At 35.1% G+C, this 22,909-nt stretch overlaps 1 protein-coding gene across 1 annotated transcript in view; it reads right to left on the bottom strand.

Annotated features, from left to right (window-relative positions):
• The window catches only part of LOC126819257 (G-protein coupled receptor 54), a 69,119-nt gene extending 46,816 nt beyond the window's left edge, over nucleotides 1-22,303 (bottom strand). The window contains exon 1 of the mRNA XM_050547193.2: nucleotides 21,442-22,303. Within this exon, the coding sequence (XP_050403150.1) occupies nucleotides 21,442-21,774 (333 nt within the window). The 5' untranslated portion in view covers nucleotides 21,775-22,303. The remainder of the gene's footprint in view (nucleotides 1-21,441) is intronic.
• Between the last annotated feature and the right edge of the window lie 606 nt (nucleotides 22,304-22,909).

The following is a 22,909-nucleotide window of genomic DNA, read 5'->3' on the forward strand; positions in this document are numbered from 1 at the left end:
TTTCAAAAGAGGCTAAAATTGAATCCAAGTTTGTAAGATCTGTCCTTTGAGTATCAATCCTGTGTACTTATCTGTGAACCTAAATTCCGTGGACGGGGTCAAAAGACTGATAACAATAGTCATGGAGTGAAAGCGTACAATTCCTTCCCCAGAGAAATATATTAATGTGTCTGGAATACAACAGAAGCATATAGTTGGAACATTTTGACTCAGATACTACAATTTTATTTTTGTACACAGATAATCTGATTAAAGGATTAACCGACATCTTCGTATCACCTGTTATATAATTATTTAAATGGTTTGTTACTCGGGGAATTGAATCGATTATTTAGAGAAAAACAACTTAATGTCTTCTAATTATTTTTAGTTTCAATATTAAGGTTAAAATATAATTTATTTCATTGGATGAACGCTTGTATCACTTAGTACATTAATGCAACAGCGACAATGAACAAATTTCAATTTATAAAGACAAAAGCTGCTAAATTTCAACACCAGAAAAAGTATCGCCCCATCCATTTAAACATACATTATGCAAGAGCTAAATCTGTCTATTGCAGGTCTTTCTTTAGGCCTGAAATCTTATCTAAATTATTAATTAGACATTAACTAACCTATCCAGACCATAATCAACTTACGATCGTTAGTGGATTATGAGCCGATTTACTGCATAACTTTCCTTCACGATTTAACGATTAAATGGATAATCGCGACTATGCTGACCAAGGCTAGCCGGAAATTTCAACCGCCTAGTTCTCGGTTCATAGTGCATCAATTTGGATGAAATTTTCAGCAAATTGCTTTTACATTATCTAGTTTTTAACTATTATAGTGAGAACTGCCAACTCGTTATCGAATCTCCCATAATGTATCTTTAACTGTTTTTTTTAAATTTTTAGACGTCAAACCAGGGGCACCCATTTTGTTTGTGCTGTTATAACCATACGTAAGAACACATGTCAATGTCAGTCTGAAAACAGTTACACTTCTTCCTATGTTTGCGTTAAAGCGTTTTTCTAATCAAGTTAAACGCATGTGCAATAACAAACATCAGTTGTAAAGTGATTGTGTAAGTGTCAATTTTCCACGTTAACGATCTTATAACCTCACTTAAGTTAGTAGAATAAATAGAATGCAGCAGAAACTACAGGAGCATGGAAAACCTGCAATTATTTATTTATTTGTGACATTTTCTTCCCCTTCTGCCTTTAAAACTTTAATTCAATTGCTAAACTGAATGATGTAGAAAATGTCGTCAGTGTATAATTTCCTTGTAATACTGGGATGTTAAATTGAGTGTACTTCGATATTTTACTGTCTCTTTTCTTCTAGCAACCAGTAACATTAGATAGGGAACTGCTCTCTTTTCTGCGCTTCGAGACACTAATCGACGATTTTTCCGCTAACAAAATTTTTTCTAGCCTAAAAAATAGATGAAATTTCTGAAACGGAGCACATGGACCGGAAACGATTGTAATGGTTCATAGTTTCACATGGAAATAGAGTATGATTCGATTTAAAAAAAACGCCCCAAGCAGTTCTTTGTAGAAGCAACTGATTGTATAAAGTGACATAGCCATGGCACCCTCTTTTTGCCGTCCATGTAACAAAACACATATGACCACCCTTAGTTAACTTCAACAACCTTGCTGATTGCGGAATCATTCTGATTCTTATCTTTTTTATTGTTCTATAGTATAGTATATCACATACTTTCCTAACTTTTCATAATTTGCAAGAAAATACTTTTCTACAAGGCGTTGTTTGTACATATATGAAGAGGGGCACATTAAAGTTGTCATTCCACATGTCAGTGAATTAGCTGGTTATTCTTTATTACACTTAGAAATGTTAATTCCTGCCCCGTGTAACTATCTGAAGTTTGGAGATAATTGTTTGTAGAAAAACATGCGGTTAAATATTTGATTTCTTTTTTTTTTTTTTTTTTTTTTTAAATATACAATTTACATTTATTTCAACACATTAGAAATAAGCATATATATATATTATTTGTAGCATCAGCATGATTTGTAATAATTTCTAATTGTTATATACAATTGTATAATATTTGATTTCTGATAAGTTTTCAAACTGACAGGTGTCTAGGTAACCATGTCCATAAACTTGTCAATGTGTAGTAGTTGCGTTATAGAGGAGGAGTACTGCACCTAAACAGAATAGACAAATATTGTATATCTGAGTTACATACAACATAGTCAAATGGTGGATGAATAATTTTCAGACGCGGTAAATAGGCTATTTATATGTTGGCGTTTTACTTGCATACTTAAAGCGGCATTAGGTAAGATTAGATAAAGAGCAGACAGTTCTAGCTATAATAGTTGAAAATAGATAACAAAAAGAGAATATTTTGAAAATTTCTACATATTACTTCACTAGAAGCCAAGCTATCGGCGATACAATTATAGTCTAGCCTCGATTGTCATTACTACCGTTGTTATCTACTTTTACGGTAATCATATCCACCACAAATAGTACTTAAATCTACTTAATATCCCAGGCATCTGATGACATCGAGGGTTATGGTCTCTGTAAGTTAGTTAATGCCTAATTAATTATTTAAATAACATTTCAGGCCTAAAGAAAGGCATGCAATAGGGAGATTTAGCTCTTGCATAATGCCTGTTTAAACAGCTAATGTTAATGGATACCTAGATAAACCAGTTTTGCTCTTTCCATATACATACGCCGTCAGTTTATTTAGGATAATCTGCACACGTACCAATTTTGCACTTTTGTGTTCTAGTATGTTTTTCTCCAAAAATTCTAAATCACAACCGGAATAGGAATTCGGAACAATATAAACGTACACTTTAGAACTGTTTATGAGGATGAATGCCATAGACCAAGGTTTATTTGATCTATGTATGTGATAGACGGGGTCATTATTGACGGCTTTTATCTTTATATTCATCACTGTAAATAAACTAAGTGCTCTACTGTCTGGACGTAAGGTATGAAAATTGCAACATAAGATTACAACAGTGATTAGATTCAGGATGGACTTCTAATCGGTTATGTTCATTTCACTTATCTTGCGACTAGACACACTTATAATATAAGTAATGAAGGTATATTACAATGAATACGTACGATAATATAATGATGACATATGATACCCACAGTCTTTAATATATACAATTATCTATAACGATACATTATAAGGTCTAGATATTCAAACGCAACAAACTGTTTCTTTTTGATGTATTTTGTTCATTTATCGTCCAGCCATTATATGGTAAATTCAAAATGAATAGGTATGCCGGGTACTAAAATATCTCGTAAATTCATATAAAATAGACATCTGTAAGAGTACATAGTATACAATCGATTGCTTGATATCAGACTAACATTACTTAGCAGTCAGACGGTTCGCCAAATCTGACATCATATTCCGGTGTTTATGAAATAAATCATGCTCGAAACTGAAAAAGAAACCCTCACAACAAATCTATATCCTATAAATGGGCCGTTGCTGAAGATGCCAGGTCATAGGTTGGAATTGTTGCCAAATTAAAATCATTATTGTTGTGACGACTATCCTACAGCTAATTTACCAATGTCAGTGTTGACACAAAAACTCACATCACGAAATACAATTTGATTTTAAATGCTGATATTAGCGAAAGTAGTAGCCACTTGTATTGGCATTCAATTAATGAATATCGTCTATAGACAATTACAAATAAAAAAAACCCCACTCAATGATATGCCAAAAGTGAAAACAGATCCTAATTGACAGGAAATACGAATGTTAATAACTAAAATCTATGGCTTCATATAGCTATGGGCTGTGACATGGATCGTGCCGTTCGTTTCTGGGGTTTTACGTCCACTTCCACCTAAGGTGATATCGTAGACAAGATGGATCGTGCAAGGAGAAAGGGTTTATATACAACCAGTGGCATGTTAGATTAACGGACACAAAAAAAAATATTGTAAACAGAACCAACTTATGTATTACATAAGTATTAAGTTGCTTGTTACTGTATCTAGATAAGTTATCTAAAAATACTGTTTAAATCATGGAGGACTACGGACGGCAGTGTGTCTATTTTCAGGTATTAATCAATTAGTAATTGTGAAGCAAAGCATAGTTGGCTTTAAATATGAATGAATATAGGCCTAGTTAAAGTTATTCAATATCCTGCAATATATTCATATTCTGGAACCACGGGCCTCCTAATTTGGACCCCGCAATTTCTACAACCCGTTGCTGATGTCGGAAGTTTGAAGACGAAAATCGTTAACTTGTATTGATATTTCTTAAAATTCATGATGACTTTTAGATTAGGGTCAAGATGCAATGCCATGTACGATTTGCTTGTGTAAATAAAGTTAATCTTTGGATTGAATGGCAGTGGAGCATACGGCAGTGAGAGAAAATAATCCATATGAAGATCATTTTATAATAGAACTATTTTAACTATCTCCGACAACTGATTTTCGATGCCTGTGTGTGATATAAAGAATGAAATGCGTTTATCGTCTTTTACATATAACTACTTAGTAATTTTGATACTAAATCGACATTTTCTATAAAGGCAAAGACGCCATCTTTCACACACATACACAAACTCCAATCTTAATACGTGGTTTAAATTTATTCAATTAATTTAAAGTAAAATGAAAGAAATGGGAGTTTAACGTCCGACTCTTCTGTAAAAAGATTGGAAGAAGTTAAAGAAACTTACAAAAACTTCCTTCCATAAAGGACATTAGGTTAGATGAGATAGAGAGCTGACAGTTCTCGATACAATAGTTAACAAATACATAGTCAAAAGAATATGCTGAAAATTTCATTCAAATTGCTTCACTAGACCGCCATTACTACCGTTGGTATGATAATAAACAAAGTCTCGATTATCCATTTTTACGAAAATTTCATCCAGCACAAACGTATTCAAATCCACGAAATATCGCAGGCCAACGATGGCATCAAGAGATGATTATGGTTTTGATAAGTTAATTAATGTCTAGATAATAATTTAGGTACAGGGCCTAAAGAAAGACCTGCAAACGGCAGATTTAGCTCTTGTATAATGCATGTGCAATAAGTACACGAAATTGTTAACAAATGGTGAAAAGTAGAATAGAAATGGTACCAAAGAATAAATCTCAAGATTAACAAAAACGATCATAAGATGAAATAATATCTGAGATTTACTTCCTGGGAGTACAAGACTCTTCATATTATCGACATTCAGGAGACGACTACTGTCAAAATCGGTCGCATTATTTCCCAATCTGATTAAAACACAGATCCTTTTTCGTTTCATTTCTTATAGTTCAAATTTCGTTTTACTTGTCTTTATTAGACTGGGGTTTGGAACGGAACTGTGGATAACCCACTAGAAACATCAACGCTGATTGGTTAACTGACGCAACCTTTCACTAGAACCGGTCAGATCTTCATGGAGCAGGGGCCATCAAAAGTACATTTGTATAACAAAAAACCGAAACGAAATATAGTTTAGTATTTTAATCAGACTGCATTATTTCTATTGCGTTTTTCTTGTAAATCATTCATTCATTTTGTCTTTCTTATTAATCATTTATTAAATTTAATTTTTCTTTTCATTGTGAGTGAAGCCTGTATCGTATAAACAGGCCATCGACTGTACAGCACAGTGAGTTCTCGCGGTTGGCCGCTGGATCCACCCACTTGGTTTGATATTTTGTGTATTTCTTGCAATGTCTGAATCAGAGCATGAACAAAGGTATTCAGCGCCCCAAAATAAAGTATTAATATCTACATAATTCGGTGTGTAGTTCACAAATCTCGACGTGTATTTGCATAATGTAACCGCATTTACAATTTTGATTCTGGACATTGATTATGTGGTTATTTAAAGCAATGCCGGCTCCCAGAGTTTACCGCTAGTTTCATTCTGGGGAATCACGCCGGTCATTAATCACCCCCCCCCCCCACACACACACACACTCAGTGGCTCCTGATTGACCGGATTTGTTGGAATGCAATGCTGCCAATTTCCTGACAATTAGGCATCGGTTCGTCGCATCAGTTACATATTAATGATCCTTGGAACATTTTCGACATCTTGACATCAAAAGTTCATTCGAAAACAGTCGATTTGATGATTTACCGGCCAGGAACTATGTGAGTGATTCGGCTATGAGCGTTAGAAAGGCCACAAGTCACTATGATTTCCCCGTTGACTTTAATGTTAATTCTCGACTCTTAGACCGGCTCTAACTTTTTCCCGAATTTTGGTTGGGTAGAACGCATTCTACCACAGATGGAGCATCCTCTTGATCGAAAGCACGTATGAGGTTCGCCATGGAAAACTTCAGATACACAAACTGGAAGTAAAGTAAAGTAAAGCAATTTTCAGCCCTACATTTCAACCTAATCAACCTCTCGTATCCTTCCGCCTCAAAATCATGAATAATCACCAAAACCTGGCAGAAAATATGTTTTCAAACCCTCTTCTTCGATTCTACACCAAAAAATCAACGAAAATCGACATGCAAAAGGGGGAAGAAGGGTATGAGAGAGAAAAATTAAAAATAACTTTCGCCCATCTTGGATCTTTGTGAAGCGCCCGGCGTATGGCTACATCACGTGTCATTGAAAATGGCGACGTATGGCCGACGCGATTCCTCAGAGGGAACGAACGATACACTTCACCCTGGGAGCCGAGATTGTTTTTAAGGATGTGTTTTATCGCTACACTGATTCACTTGATGTGATGTTTTTTTATTTTTTGTAGGTTTATCTTGAGGATTTTTGTTGTGCGTGTAGTGCGTCCTCCTGCACTTTCTATTAGATATAACTACATTTCACCCATCACGCTAAAATTGCGTGACAAGTTTTGGTTGTTTTAGCCTTACCGGCTTTGCTTTTGAGTGACCCGGGCTTATTGGGTTTCAGATATGATTGGATTTTCAGGTAATGTAACAATTTTTGTTTTATGACTGTTATTATTTAAAGGATATTGAAATGTTAATGAGACACAACATGTCGAGAAGCCACTATTGAATTTAAAGGAAATGTTTAGTGTGATGAATCAATAGTATTGATAACGTTAAACGAAATTGCGAGGAAATCATGTACACCCTGGGGCTCACACTGTATCGTCAGTGTCAACGGCATGAAGATAAACGTAATTTAGCAAGTCTGACATTGTGTGTACTTTGGGAGGAGGGAGCTGCTGGGATATCATAAGTAAGGCAATAACCAATGAAAATAAAGTTGACAAGAGGGTAGCCCCAATGAACAATAATAATTTATAATTAGCAAATTTGTACTAACATACCCAGTCAATTGGATACATGAATCAAATTCCATTTTGGTCCGTGAATATATGAATGTCAAGTAATGGAAGTCCCCGGTATTTCAACTCCGTTTACCCAGTGGCATCCGAAGGGAAGGGTGTGTTTTTTTCTGTGATTTCAAGCATTATGATCGTTGATTGGCATTTTATTTGTTTATATATTTTAGGTTATAATTACTTCAATGTTTGCATTTTAAAAACTATTGTATTGAGATTTCTTTTGTTTTCTAAGATATCTGTTCCCGTTTCCTGTTGTAGCACTACCGCTGCCCCATCTTTGTTATTCTTCTGGTCGTCTAGGGGTTGGTGTGACTCTGGGCTGGTAACTGTTGCATCTCTCTTTTTAAGGACTTCACCCTCGTGTTTTCTCACGATACCGAAATTAAATATGTAACAGGAACAACAACAGCTACACAATAGTCTACACAACAATGTCTTTAAAATTAACATTTCTTTCTCTCAACCAAACCCAAACTCTTGTAAACGTCTAACCAGCGTGGCTAGACTCAGGAAAGCACACCATGAGAATCAATCAGTTATCTACAGAACCCAATGATATCTGATCTCTAAAGAATCCAATGCGTGTCTAAAATTATTCTAGCCACGCTCTCTCTAAATGTTACCTAATTTGGTCAACAAATATGATATACGTTTATAACAAAGGAAATGTAAATGACCAACATGTGTATTCATCTATAGCTCAGTTAACTTATCAAAATAATCTGCATTACTTGCTATATTTCTTGATTATGAATTTAGAATCAATAGTTTGTAAAGATAAACATGTTAGTGATGATATTGTTACACTGTCCATGGAATTCTAATTCTTGTATAAATATTTTTACCAAGGGATCCTTTTGTCACTTGGAGTCGTGTATCATCTGTGGTTGTATTTTAGAAGGACCCCTTTTCTTATAATTTTAAAGGATCGGTTGTAAATATGTATGATATTTTCGTCCCTTAGATATTTTAGCTGGTATAAGAATATATCAAGTTCGGTTCACTCTGGACCGTTTATGCGCAATCTATGAAGTGACAATGTAAAAGTGCAGTTAAAATGATCACTTCAGCAAAGCCATGTGGAAGTGAATTGCAAGTGTTCAATTTCAGTGAGATTTTTTTTATAATCACTTCGAGAGTAGTGACATCGGCAGTGTAATTAAAGTAGTCTCTTCCATGGAAGTTTTTCACGAAGTGCGTTAGAAAGTGATGTCGCGACCGATATGGAGTGTGTTAGAAAGTGATGACGCGATCCATATTGAATGTTGATGAGATGACAATGAGACGTGTTTGAAGTAAGAAATTGGATATGCTTCCATAACAACACCTTAAAATGTCAATGAAATAAAGAGTACTTATGAAGTGTGTTTACCCCCCCCCCCCACATTTCCCAGTCACTTCAAACCCCTCTGCTATATATGAGCGTTTAAGAAGGTATTTGTATTTTTATGCTTATGTATATTTACTTGGGTTACATCACATTGTTTTCGCGCAGCAGTACAATTTCAGATGCTGTATATTCAAATAAACGGGCAAGGCAACATATTTGGTGGGCCACTGAGGAAACCGCACATTGTTACAATGCAGCTTCCATATTGTCGGATGCGAGGTAGTACTAAAAGATGTTAAAAATCAGTAATTGAGTCTGAAAAGGTATCGAAATGTATTTAAAATATGTCTGTATTGGCACAGTATATACCTTTGTGTGTTTATAATGTATTGGCAAGAGGGACCTTCTCGTGTCGTAGTTAATCGTCTTCGCAGAATTCGTTGCCATTTTTGCCCAGTACTCAAAATGGCTGAGAAACACGCAAGCTAGGTGAGAGTGGAATAGATAGGGTAAGTTTCAAAGTGTCCCCGAGCAGTAACTGATATGACACGTCATTTCCTTTTACGGTGGCTTGTGGAGGGTCTGCGATTTTGAGACCGGCATCTTGCAGTTCCAATTGGCATTGGTTGTTTCTTTTGTGAGGTGTCATCTTCTTGCTTAGTTTTTCCTTAATACAATAAGCAGAGAGACATTGAAATATTTTGTTAATGTTTTATTTTTTACGTTATTCATCTTGGAAAGGCAAGATTATATTTAATAACCCAATTCTTTTCTAAATAAATTTAATTTATCAATCTCTTCTATGCTAAAGAAAACTGCCTGGATTTCTTTTTTGATTTCAAGAATCTTTGAGATTGAATTTCTATATGCTACAGTAACCTCCAAATCAAATATATTCTGTTATCTGCTATACAAATTGAATTTAGCCATATAGGCAAGCTCAAAATTAAAGTTGTATGTTGAATTACATGTTTAAAATCAGTCGTGGTGATATTGAATATGACATCTGCCTCCTTAACCCAAGAATTCGTGTAACCCTATCCTGGTGGTAATCTAACGGTTTTAAGAGACATATTCAATAGCATACCCGTATTAGGCTTCCTGTTAATGATTGCAAATAGAATAAAACATGCTGTTAGTAAATTATCCGCAGATATATATATATGGATCAGCTCCAGTTTCATTTTAATATTACAATACGTATTGTGTCCATTACACAATCTAAGAAAACAATATTCGCTTGCAAAAGACTATAACAGATTGCACAGAAAATGTAGACTGGACTCTCCTTCACTGGATTCTGCTTAATACCTTTTCTGCTAATCTTGAGCAATTGTCGTTGAAGTTAAACAATCAGCCGCAATTTTCCGGAAACATGCAGATTCCCTATAATTACAAACCAGTAATATCATGACATGCGAATTGTTGTGTTTTATTCTACAAATTTCCCAGTAGGCATATCATTATGATAAACAATTATTAACAAAATTTGTTTGATATTTTCTATGACGTACACATACTATAATCAAGTACAACGACTACGTTCCAGGTATTTTTAAAAAATGTATGTTCTGTTTATTGTTTAGTCAAATTGGAATAAAATGGCCAAGAACTGTGTCCCTGAGAACTAGGGCGAATTCGGTTAATGAATAAATATAGTTTCCAATATTTGTAGATTAGCCTATTTGAATAAAAATGAAATGATAAACCCTATCTATATTTAGAGTTCTACGACCTTCCGTTCCATAGTTACACCCACTCCTTTTGCGAAAATCTTGTGAACGCGTATGAGTGATGTTTTTTTAAACGAGAGAATGAACCCTTTCGATTTTCAGCTCTCCACATCTTTTGGACTAATCGCAGTTTTGCCGATAAACCTTGTGAACGCGAAATAAGTTACAGTTTTTAACAGTTGTTTTTCAAATTTGGTTTGAAGCATTTGGACTTGAGTCACGAGAAGACGAAACCTATCGATATTGAACGTTCTGCGAATTTCCGTTCCCTTTGTGAACGCGATAGTGGCTGCAATTGTTCATATTTGGTTGAAAGCGCTGAGATCATAAGAGAATGAAGCCTATCGATCTTCAGCTTTCGACAACTTTCCGTCCTGGAGTAATCCCCTGTTTGCCGAAAACCTCGTGAACTCGATATGATATCTACATTTTTTAACAGACTCTTTGGTTTTAAGCATTTGAGTCATAAAAGGATAAACCTTATTTATTTTCAACAGTTCGCGATTTTCCGTTACGGAGTTATCGCCCTTTTCCGAAAACATTACGTACGTGATTGAGGCTACAGTTTTTAATGGATTTCTTCTAAATTTGGTGGCGAACATTGGGACCATGGGCGATTGAAACCTATCGATATCAAGCGTTCTGCGACTTTCCATTCTGGAAACCCAACGCCCCACCCTCTTTGTGAACACGATAGAGCCTAGAGTTTTAACAGATCTTTGTAGAACTTTGTGTGAAGCATTGGGGGTATTATAGGAGGAACCGTTCCGCGACATGGACATTAACAGATTCTTTATTCAAATTTGGTTGGAAGCAACGGGGTCATAAGAGAATGAATTGATGAATCGGTTACACATCTGAAATTTTTTCGCGCATACGGCGCTCGATTTCATTATAATATCATTCTCCCAGTAGTCCTCTGTTGTCTTATACTGTCTCAGCACTATCATATTCACGGTAATAGTGAACTGTACGGTTATATTAGTAGAACCAATGGTGTGTGAGTCGAGGGGCGTCAGACTATACAAATGTTATGTCAACTCTTGCAAAACAGGCGGAATTGACAGGGGCAGATCTCGAGATTCTGTCTCTTTGACTCACATGCCAGGATATTGATTCAATTTTTCAACATTTCTCAGGTTGCTCAGTGTTATAGGCACAATCATATATGACATAAACTTTATGTCAACTTAAATAAAACTACTTTCCGGCGAGACAACGATCGGCGAACAACTATATAATTATACAATACTATCTATGTTCTACCGGGACGCTTAATGTTATCGCCAGTATTTTGTTGACATTCATTTGGGGTGGGATTGTGGCTGGCGCCCTAGATTTGGAACCGCCCCCACCCCCACCCCCAACTACACGTGGCCTCTAGAAAACTCGCACCTGTGCTCGGCTTCTGACTGCGTCACTCGTACTAGGGGTATGGGCATCAGTCGGTCACATTTTGGATAAACACCCCCCAAACAAAATCGTTATGTACGTCCCTGCAAATAAACGAATTACCATCCCATATTGAATAAATGATTAACGTGTAAAAAAGATGAATAATTATCAATCATAACCCGAGATTGGAAATTGAAGTACAAAAATTACAGAACGAGTTGCCAAATCAATTTTTGTCCATTTTTCGAAAATCGTAATGAGATTATGCTGTAACCGTGTGCCGGTCAATGATTGCTATGAAACAAGTTCGCCCCCACTAGCCAAAACAACCCACAGTGGCCGTGCCGTGCGTAGGCAGTCTCGGTTCACGATCAGTGAACTTATGTCATCATGATTAACCAACGATAAGCGTGCTTAGTGCTTCGGTAAGCCAATCAGTGTGTAATAAATGAACAGCTGATTTTCAACGGAAGCCATTGTTTCTAAATGTTTTTCTAAAGGCAAACATTATACTTTCACTGTGGTGAATTCAACTTATAAATATTTCGTATGGCATCATATGCTGAAAAGAAAGAATAAACATTGTACTAAATACTGGTTCACGTGTGCTGATCGAGAAAAGACTTCCCATACGAACTGATGTGATTTTTGTTGGTAAAGACGCTGTTAATATTTTTTGTCACGTCCAAATTTCTCAAATAATAGAACACATTCATTTTCGTTGTTATACATTCTTAAAGAACTATCATCAATATTAATTGTTTATAAACGTTTAAATTGTTTATTTAGATGTGCATCTATTCACTTTCAGATTGAAACCCTGTCTACACCTGTAAGCTTATATAACCCTGCACCTGCCTGAAACTCGTATCATGCATGCTACTATTATTCTTGTATTTTGAAATTTGTTATTAACTTATTATTTCACATGTGTGTGAACCCTACTACCAACTCTGTTTTCATCATTAAAGCTTCTCGAAACTACGTATCTGTGGATCGTCATTTTGAGGGTTAATAGGATCAGTTTGGTTATACAAGAATTAAGTTTGCGGTTACTTAGTTAAGTCTGTGTCGCCAACCGAATCATTTACAACCAAGAATATTAGTTTCTGTTAGAAACTATTTTACAGAAAAAATTGTTTTGGGGTCTACTGCACAGGAACCTTGCCTAATTCCTGCCAGTAGATTTATATGCAACGTGGTAATTTTGTAGAAGACAAAAGAAAAGACAGAATAATTTAATTACGGTATATGCTATCACGTTACATAGTCTGACGGAAAGATTAATATTGGGACCGTTGGGTTGGGTATTGGGATACATAATAATAGGTGAGTGGAAAAAACCTCCGAGACACTCTTTTCTCGTCTTTAAAACATATTGTTGAAGCCTTCTTAAAATAATCGCAAAATATGAAACTATGATCAATTGCCACACAAATTCTTCATTTCCTAATTTTCAGCACATATCGCAAATCTAAAACCTAGTAAAGAAAAGTATTTCCAATATATATCAATGTTTTAGTGCATCATGATTGGTATTTTAAATTTGTACGTGAAATTATAAACTTATACCACGGAAAATGTATTCAAAACTGTACAGCTGTATCATTCTACTATACTATAATATATATATAAACACCATCACTACTACCGCTAGAAGACATGTGTTAAAGTGCGCTGCCATACAAGGTGATATCGCAAACAAGACTTATCATTCTACAATATAATGGGCTATATTCCTGTAAGATAGGGCAATCTTTTCAGCCCTTTTATATGTATAATTTAGCATGTCTTGTTGCCTACTTTTGGTTAATATCTATCACGGTAATTGCAGAAACTAAATACACAGTAGATTAAATGACAATCTATGCAATTTACTACCACACGTAACAGCAAATTTATAAGAAAGCCATGCTATAATCTTAGTAATTATCATTTTCCGTGCAATAATTTATCTGGATTAATGATTTAAGCTATATTATTCAATGAACCTGTAATTATATTTATCTTCCATCGGGAAGCAAAGGAAATTCCGAATTGGACTTTATTTATTTTTGCTCATTGCAAAAGAAAAGAAAAAGAAATTACTGACTCTACTTATCGAAACATGTAAAGGAGCGATTATATTCGGATCCGTAATATTTTTGCTCGAATTTCTTGTTAGACACTATAATCATAAGTATGTTTTTGGTCTAGGCCAATTGTCCCAAGTCCCAAACTTTAATAATAACATTTAAACGTATATAATTCGTTAGTAACAGCTGAGAACATTAACAGTGTTCAAGATTATTAAAGGGCCAATCCCGATAATATTTTCCAGAATAAAACTGCCTAATTTTGTGTCAAAATCCTCTACCCTAGGCCCGAGCAACTAACTCAATATATGTGATACGTTTTCAAAAAACTTAAACCCGTCAGTCTTCATCTGGAAATGGAGACCGGTGTCCCAAGCTATATTATGCGGTGTCTTGATAAAACTAGACTTTTTTCTATAAAAATAAAGTGTAGGTGAAATTTACCTTTCGTTATCAAGTACAGCACATCGGTCATTTATTGTATAGACCTCTAAAAGAACGGGAATCAATTATCAGGTCACCCAACGAAAAAACTGACCTAAAATCTTAAAAGGGTTACGTGCCGGGATAAGCAGTTTTGGCGTTCAATATTCTGAGCTGAAATTTTCATACAATGTAAATACACCATTCCTCTATATTTAAGCGCTTAAATTTCATACGTACTCAGACTTTTATTTCTGGGACTCTGTTCAAATCGGGATAGTCCCTTTAAACGAGTCTTGCTTTATTCGCAATGATACATAAACGAAGGTAATTTACCCACAATATATTATTTTTCTCATTTTAACAGGGCTATTGACACATGATATATGATATATAACGACAGCTACTAGCTACATTAAATACTGTCTCCAACAACACAGCCCATACTTTCTTGAGACAACATTGTTGAAAAAAAAGCATTAACTTAATTTGGACTTTTTATACGCCCACATTTTCACGTGGACGTATATTGTCGTCGCCCCAGTCCGTCTGTCCGTCCGTCCACAATTTGTTATTTGTGGACACTGTGACCTTTCGATATTGGCATGTATCGGACCATAACTTCATGGATTATGGCCCCGGATTGTACGAAAAATCACGTTTTTAGAGGTCACTCTAGTGGTCACAATTTTGATCCGATTTTGATGAAACTTGAAATGCACGTTTATAACCCAAATATCTTGTTTCCATCGATATTCGCGCATATCGGATCGTAACTTCCTGTATTATGGCCCCTGATTGTAGTGATTTTACGAAAAATCGCGTTTTTAGCTTGTGGTCCCTCTAGAGGTCACAATTTTAATCCGATTTAAAAACCGTTTTAGTATTTCGTGAAAATCGGACCAAAACTGCCGGACAAAAATGTATCCCAAAGATCTTGGTTCCTTTCGATATTCGCGCACATCGGATCGTAACTTCCTGAATTGTGACCCCTGATTGTGCGAAAAATCGCGCTTTTAGCTTGAGCTTGTGGTCCCTCTAGAGGTCACAATTTTTATCCGATTTTAAAAAAAAAACGTTTTAGTATATCACCGTTACACCCTAATGATGGTTGAGTTCGAATTTCGTGAATATCGGAGCAAAACTGTCGTATAAAATGGCCGCCCCTTGTACGCAAATAGTGTGAACATTTGGTATATCAAGGTTGTGGACCCTCTAGAGGTCACAATTTTTATCCGATTTGATGAAACTTGAAATACATGTTTAAAACCCAAAGATCTTGGTTCTTTTCGATATTCGCGCATATCGGATCGTAATTTACCGAATTATGGCCCTTGATTGTACGAAAAATCGCGTTTTGAGCTTGTGGTCCCTATAGACATCACAATTTTTATCTGATTTAAAAACAAAACAAACTTGTAAATATATCAGTTATACACTAAAATGATGGTTGAGTTCGAATTGTACGCAAATTGTAAAAATATGGTATATCAAGATTGTGGACCCTCCTGAGGCCAGAGTTTTTATTCGATTTGGATGAAACTTTAAATATATGTTTTTTTTATCATAAAGATCTTGGTTCCTTTTGATAATCACACATCCTAGATTGTGGCCCCTGATTGGTCGAAAAATTGCATTTTTAGCTTGTGGATTCTCTAGAGGTCCCAATTTTTTTCCGATTTTAAAAACCGTTTAGATATATCACCATTCCACCATAAGAAAGGAATTGGAATTTCGGGAAAATCGAAATGAAACTGCCCGACAAAATGACCGCTCTTTGTACGCAAATTGTGTATAAGTATGTAATACAAAGGTCATGGACCCTCTAGAGGTCACATTTTATCGAATTTTGATTAGACTTAAAACATATCTTTATATTCTAAAAATCTCAGTTCCTTTTGATATTGGCGCATTTCAGAGCATAACTCTCTGGATTATGGCCCCTGATTGTACAAAAAATCGTTTTTGTTTTTAGCTTGTTCTCTATCCATCTCTTGCAAAATGTGGGTGTATCCTGCCTGACAGCCGCTGGTTATCCAGTTATAATAGCCCGAAGGATTAATTAGAAGAAAATAAAAACATTAAACAAAGCAAAATCAAGTAACTGGAGTATCCATAAACAATCATCGAGAACCCCAATGCCATAATGGCGATTTCCACAACTCTTTATTCAGATTCAAGCAATACGTTGTACAAATGACATTTAAGTGTGCATAAATAAATAAAATCAAACATATTCTCTTTTCTTTATGTATTTTTTAACTGTTATAGCGAGAATTGTCAGCTCTTTGTCTAATCTTACCTAATGAGTTTATTACAACGGCATTTCAACTAGGCCTCTCTAACCTTTATAGCTATTTTGCAATATGTTATGGATTTCATCTGCATTATTTATATTTATTTATTCATCTTCTGTCATGTAGAAAGGGACAAAAGCAATAAGTCGATAACATATCGTTACGCCATGAGCAAGGACAGGATAGTAAATTAAAAGAAATAATGAGAAAAGAACAATATATAAATGATGTCATATAAATCAGCTGTGTAAAAAGCCAGTTTATTCTATGTAAGTAAGAAGTTACTAGGTCAAGAGTTACACTCCCGTTTACAATTCAAATAACTCTTGTGCCACCGATTTTCGTTGTTTTAAAATTAGATGGAAAAGTAGGCGTTTTTATTTTACCAACTTCTCTTCAGGGGATAGAGACAAACTAGGTTATTTTGGGACTAACATATTTCAATAAAGGTGGTTTTAGCAAATTCGGATATAAACTACGTGTGAGGGCAATCAAACATGCTAAAACGAAAATAGATGTTTATGACACGTAAGAATTTAATTCACCGATCACCACATTTTCTCTAGCTGTTTTTATTGGTCATTTAGTTTCAATTTGATAAGGCATCGTAAAATCTCTTGTATAAATATTTGAAGATTTGCCAATCACATAAGAACAATGATAAGATTAGGAAGTCGTAGAGGGAGTAAACATCAGTTGCCATCAATAGCGAAAAAAAATCAATTCCTTCTGATACGAAACTGCTCGGCTTATGTTACTTTACCCAGCATGTACTTAAGATTTGAATAGATACCCTGAACTTTGACCATTATAGTTTCTATAAAATGTAATAAAACATTTCCTATCGAAATTGACTCTAAGATTCCGATTAGTCTTTAGGAATGAAATAAAATGAAATGATTTGATGATGATTTGCTGAGAATGTCAATCAAATTTGATATATTTGTTCACTTGCTTCTAGCATGTTTATGAAATATGGAGTGTCGTTGTGTCCTGTTCAGATTAAATTAAAGGAATGTCATGAAAACTGTCATAAAAAGTATTTCAATTTCCTGTGCCCCCCCAGTCTACATTGTGACGTTAGCAATCGGATCGACCAGAATCAACACCGGTATTTATGATACGTTAATCTGATGGAAGACTCCCTGTGTGTCATTTAGTCTCACTGCCGTCTGCTTTAACTATAAATGATGGTATAATAATGGCCGCAAATCAAATGTAAATATTGTTACAGAAGACGTTCTTCAGACAGCTGGCGAGTATTCTAACACACAGCATCCCATATCCTTTCGTTTCTTGCAGGATTTTTATGACGAATTGCCTACAGGCAGCGCCACGGTTCAAGTGGGGGTAATTACAAATTATTGTAACCACAACAGAAGAATTTGGCCAAAAGAATTATTAGATGTAAATTAGATTTGTAGCGGGCTTGAACTAGAACGAATAGATTTATCAAGAAAATGGAGACTCTAAGAAACAAATATACTCTTCAAAAAAAGAAACGCACAGCCCATTTTTCATCATTTTTTATTTGAACGGGATCGTTGTTTCCATAAATCTTATTTGTATTTATTGTCATTACGTATGGATAAAAGGATTTCTTTATCGATTTTAAATGTAGGGTCACTAATTGTGACTGGTCATACTTTTTGTCGAAATTTGTTTTCGCTTGATTGCACCAAGACACATATTTTAACAACTTCGCAAGCTTTTCGCATGAGACCCAAATCTAAGGCATTTAAAATCCCGGGGTTCTCGGTTTCAAAATCAGTTGCTCGTGTAAACACTCAACGAACCAAGTGATGCCACATCTGAACAAGACCAACGCAGCAACGCTATCGGTTGGTTACAAGCAGGTGAATATTGCATCTTACTTTTATATTGTATCTTACTTTAATATTGTATCTTACTTTCATATAACATGTATTTAATTTATACTGTAGCTAACTTTAATATTATATCTTACTTTAATATTGTATCTTTTTTACTTGAATATTGTATCTTACTTTTATATTGTACCTTACTTTAATAGTGTATCTTACTTCAATATTGTAGTTTAATTTAATATTATTATATTATCTTACCTTAATACTGTATCTTATTTACTTTAATATTCCATCTTATGTACTTAAATATTGTAGCTTATTTACTTTAATATCTTATCTTACTTTTTAAAGGTTTTTTTAACGAAAGAACCTTCCATATATAAAAGCATGAAAGTTGTCTTTGTGGCGTCTGTAAATGCTCGGATGGGCGCCTTTAATCCTTAAATTATTGATAAATTAGTTGAGATTATTGAACATTTCTCCGAAATATTGATTAGTAAGAATTTGTCACAACCCAAATACAACAGTAACGTTAAAAGTATTTCGAAAATATGTGTGCATGAGTCTATTATTTTCTAACTGTGAAAGTGAAATGTTTGTTGATTTTAGGTTAAAGGGGCATTATGAGAGATTAGATAAAGAGTTGGCAGTTCTCACTATAATGGTTATAAACTCTGAACCGAGATTTAGTTTTCGAATTTTAGGCCTAGCCTCGATCATCATTACTAAAGTCGGTACGATAAAAAAAACATAATCTCGATTATCCATTTTTGGATTAAATCATCAAATCCAGTAAATATCGCAGGCTAGCGATAACGCCGAGAGTTAACTATGGGCTGGATAAGTTAATTAATGTCTAATTATTAAATTAGATAACATTTCAGGCCTAAAGAAAGACCTGCAATTGGCAGATTTGGCCCTTGCATAATGTATGTTTAATAACGATAAATGTTAAATCTTCAAACGTATATTCCATCGAAATGTAATAGGAACTGACCAGGAGTTCCGGAGTTCGATCCTTGTGTTGGCCGAGGACGTTCCAACTCTTGATTTCTCCTTGTCAGCTTGGATGATATGGGGAAAACACCACTTTCGGTACAAATTTTCCTCATGACACACTACATGGAACTGAGGATGTATTTTACTGATCTATTGTCATTGAGTAAGGTACTGACATACTGGCTCACTAACCAGGAAGTTCCGCCAAAAAGGCCATGTGCCGTGTACACGTTGGCCTTCACGCAAAAAACCCTTGGCAGCTAGAATTCGACAAAAAAATAGGCCGATAATGAGAAAACTTCCTCAGAGCACAGAACATGGCGTATGACTGTTTTCATTATCCCGATTGATTCAGAAAAGTATCACGCCAAAGCCCATTCCTTTTCTTTTATATAACAATGAAGACATTTAATTAGGTTGTTAAAATGTTTTCTAGTATTTCAGTTCACGCGGTGTTTCAGTAGAAATCCATTCTTTCTAATATCCATAAATACAGAGACAAGTGGATTATATCCTGGAGACATGACGTGTTGCTGTAGATTACAAAAGTCACCACTTCATACCCACTATTTGCACTGGCTGTTATCTTGACTCAATTATTGCCCATGTCCACGATACAAGAACGTAATAGTAGTACATGTAAACATCATAACATGTAACCATTACACTGTATTTTTTTTTATTTTTATAATAATTTTTTTTGCAATTTCCACACTGTTTCTATTTCATTTCGAAATTTTACACTTCTGTGATCACATGGCTGTGTATTCGATTCTCACCCTGGCCTGGCGTCAAATATTTTATGTATTTGAATAAGATATGTTTTCTTTGTGTTACAGTCTTACCATGTATAATTTGCCAAAAGACCGGAGCCGAACTAAAGACGTTAAATGACACTATCTTTTAACTTCATGTGAAGGTTGGTTATCAACTATCCTTTCTTGCTTTATTTTTATGGGAAAAATGGAATAGGAGATTGTTTATGGGGACATTGTGGTCCCCAAACAGACTTTATTGTAGCCTATAAACCGAGTCTTTAATTCGGCGCCCATAATAGGCCTAATGTTTGAAACTTGACGATATACCTTAATGCGTCGTGCCGTGCGTTCAGTGGAACCGTGGCTAACTTTGCTGTTACCGACCTGTAGCGCCTACCGATATCCCATCACGTTTTGTATATAATAACCCTTGTACTATCAATTAAAATGAAATGAAATTGGGTTTAACGTCCTACTGCTCTGCCCCCATTGGGCTAATAAAGACCGGCATACGCCATACAGTGTGTTAGGAGGGAAATTTTGCCCGAGCGATAGCGTTCGTCTCATGAACCATGCTACACACCAAATTTGAAATAAATCTGTTAAATCTGTAAACTCTATTGCGTTCAGAAGGTTTAGGGAAACGGGTGTAGCTGCGGAACGGAAGGTTGCGGGATGCTAAATATAATAGATAAAATGAAATGGGGTTTAAGGTCCTACTGTCCCCTCCAAGCGCCTAGACAGCTGTCTTTGTCAGGCCATCCGACTTGCACTGAAAGGGAGAAACCACGTCGGAAAATCATAATGAATTTTCTCGGTCAACCTTTCTCGGTCAACACCGGGACCGGTATCGAACCCGCGACAGCCACTGTGGCTCCCGTACTATCAATTAAAGGACAATACATTGTTGACTGTCGCAAAGGATATACTGGAAAATGTAATTGAATAAATAACTCGAATTTTATGGCAATGGGTAGACATAATATACATTTTTTTTTTATATGTAATAGTTTAACCTCGAAAGATAAACAGGTTTATAGCCTACAAAAATGTGATCGATTATAAATATTTATTTTATATGTCGTGAATATTGCAGCAAAGGATAGTATGATGTATTTCATGTTAATAAATTGAGTTGTGCACAAACGATTTTCGTAAAATGCCGACTTTTGGAATGACACCGACGAATTAAAAATGGCATATAAGTTTTTCTTACATGTAAGATCAACTTGTTAAAAACACAAGTTTATAGTCGACAAAATGTGATTAAATAAATGACTCACCTTAATTGGAACACAAACTAGTAACAACAGTAGATCAGCTATGGCTAAACTCGTCAAAAATGAATTGGTTATACTCCTTAATCTCTTATATCTACAAACAGCAAATATAACCAAAAAGTTACCAACAATGCCTATTAATAACGTTATACTGTAAGTTACCGTTACAGGTAACAACTCTTCTAACGGTATATTAGAAATTGAATAGTCATAATCATAGTAATAATCATCACTCAACGTTTCGTTACAGCCAGTGGTACTGTTAAGAAGTTCGTGAAAACATGGTTCAGAGACATTTTTGGAAATAATCTCCACATCGGAAATGTTAGCTGCCATGATAACAATACTGTATCCTGTTTTGTGGGCTTTTAATAGTTATGTATCATAAAATTCCAATGCATTATCGTCTGTGAGTTCACATAACAATAGTATGCACTTGCGGGACTAAACCAAAAATTAACAGTTCATCCACGTCTAAGAACTGAAATGTCTACTTAAACAGCCACTTGTCCAATCGTCTCAAACTTTTCCTGTACCGTTTGTAAATTGCCGAGAACTGAATCTGTACTATTGGTTGTTTTTGTTTTGAAAATCACCAATTACACTGTATTAACCTAAATATATATATTTTTAATTTCATTGTTGTTCTCGGTGTCTGCCAACTATCAAGTATGACACTTTTCTACCTTTCTAAAACTTTATATCATCAAAATCATTGGCTTATTTATCGGAAAACGTGTCATGCGCTGAGATATCGGATTCGCGTGCTAAATCGTATAGAAGGAACAAAATCACTGGTATTGATCATTGTGACGGGCTTTAATGTTTCACAAATATCTCATAAACAAGAATTATCCTGGACCAATTAACCGAAAACCTCGTCTAAAAATAAAATAATTAAGACCATGCACAAGGAAAAACGATATAATTAACAAAGATACGTCATTTAGTTCACCATGTCCGTTTAAACTTGACAAGCACATGTATGTAGGTAACACGTTTAAATAACGATGTTTCTACGCTTTTTTAATCACAATTACTGCAAGTTATGCGTTCGGAAGAAAAAGATTAAAAAGTAAATATTTTTAAGGTAATTAAAACCTATTAACCATATTTCTCATTAAAATGTAGGATTCCTATTAGGTTGGTTTAGTTTATTTTTTCCATCGCGTACTGTCCAAGTAGGTGTAACAGACAAATAAACAGTAGGCTTTCCTGTAAAACCACCAAAATAATAAAAGTTTATTATTTTCAGGTCAATTGAAATATCACTAGTATAGAATTTCATTGACATTTGATTATTTTGAAAAGCATGTTAAAATTGCCTGTTAAAGGTTATAATTATCTGTGTACTTTTAGTTATAACTAGTAATGTAGCTGAAAAAGTGCCGAAAAAAAGCGGGACCTCTAAGCAGGACTCCATAGCAGTTGGAATTCGATGTAAAGTAGACGGAAATACCACTACCCGGGT

Source organism: Patella vulgata, chromosome 4 (assembly GCF_932274485.2).
Source record: "Patella vulgata chromosome 4, xgPatVulg1.2, whole genome shotgun sequence".
NCBI classification, from domain to species: domain Eukaryota; kingdom Metazoa; phylum Mollusca; class Gastropoda; family Patellidae; genus Patella; species Patella vulgata.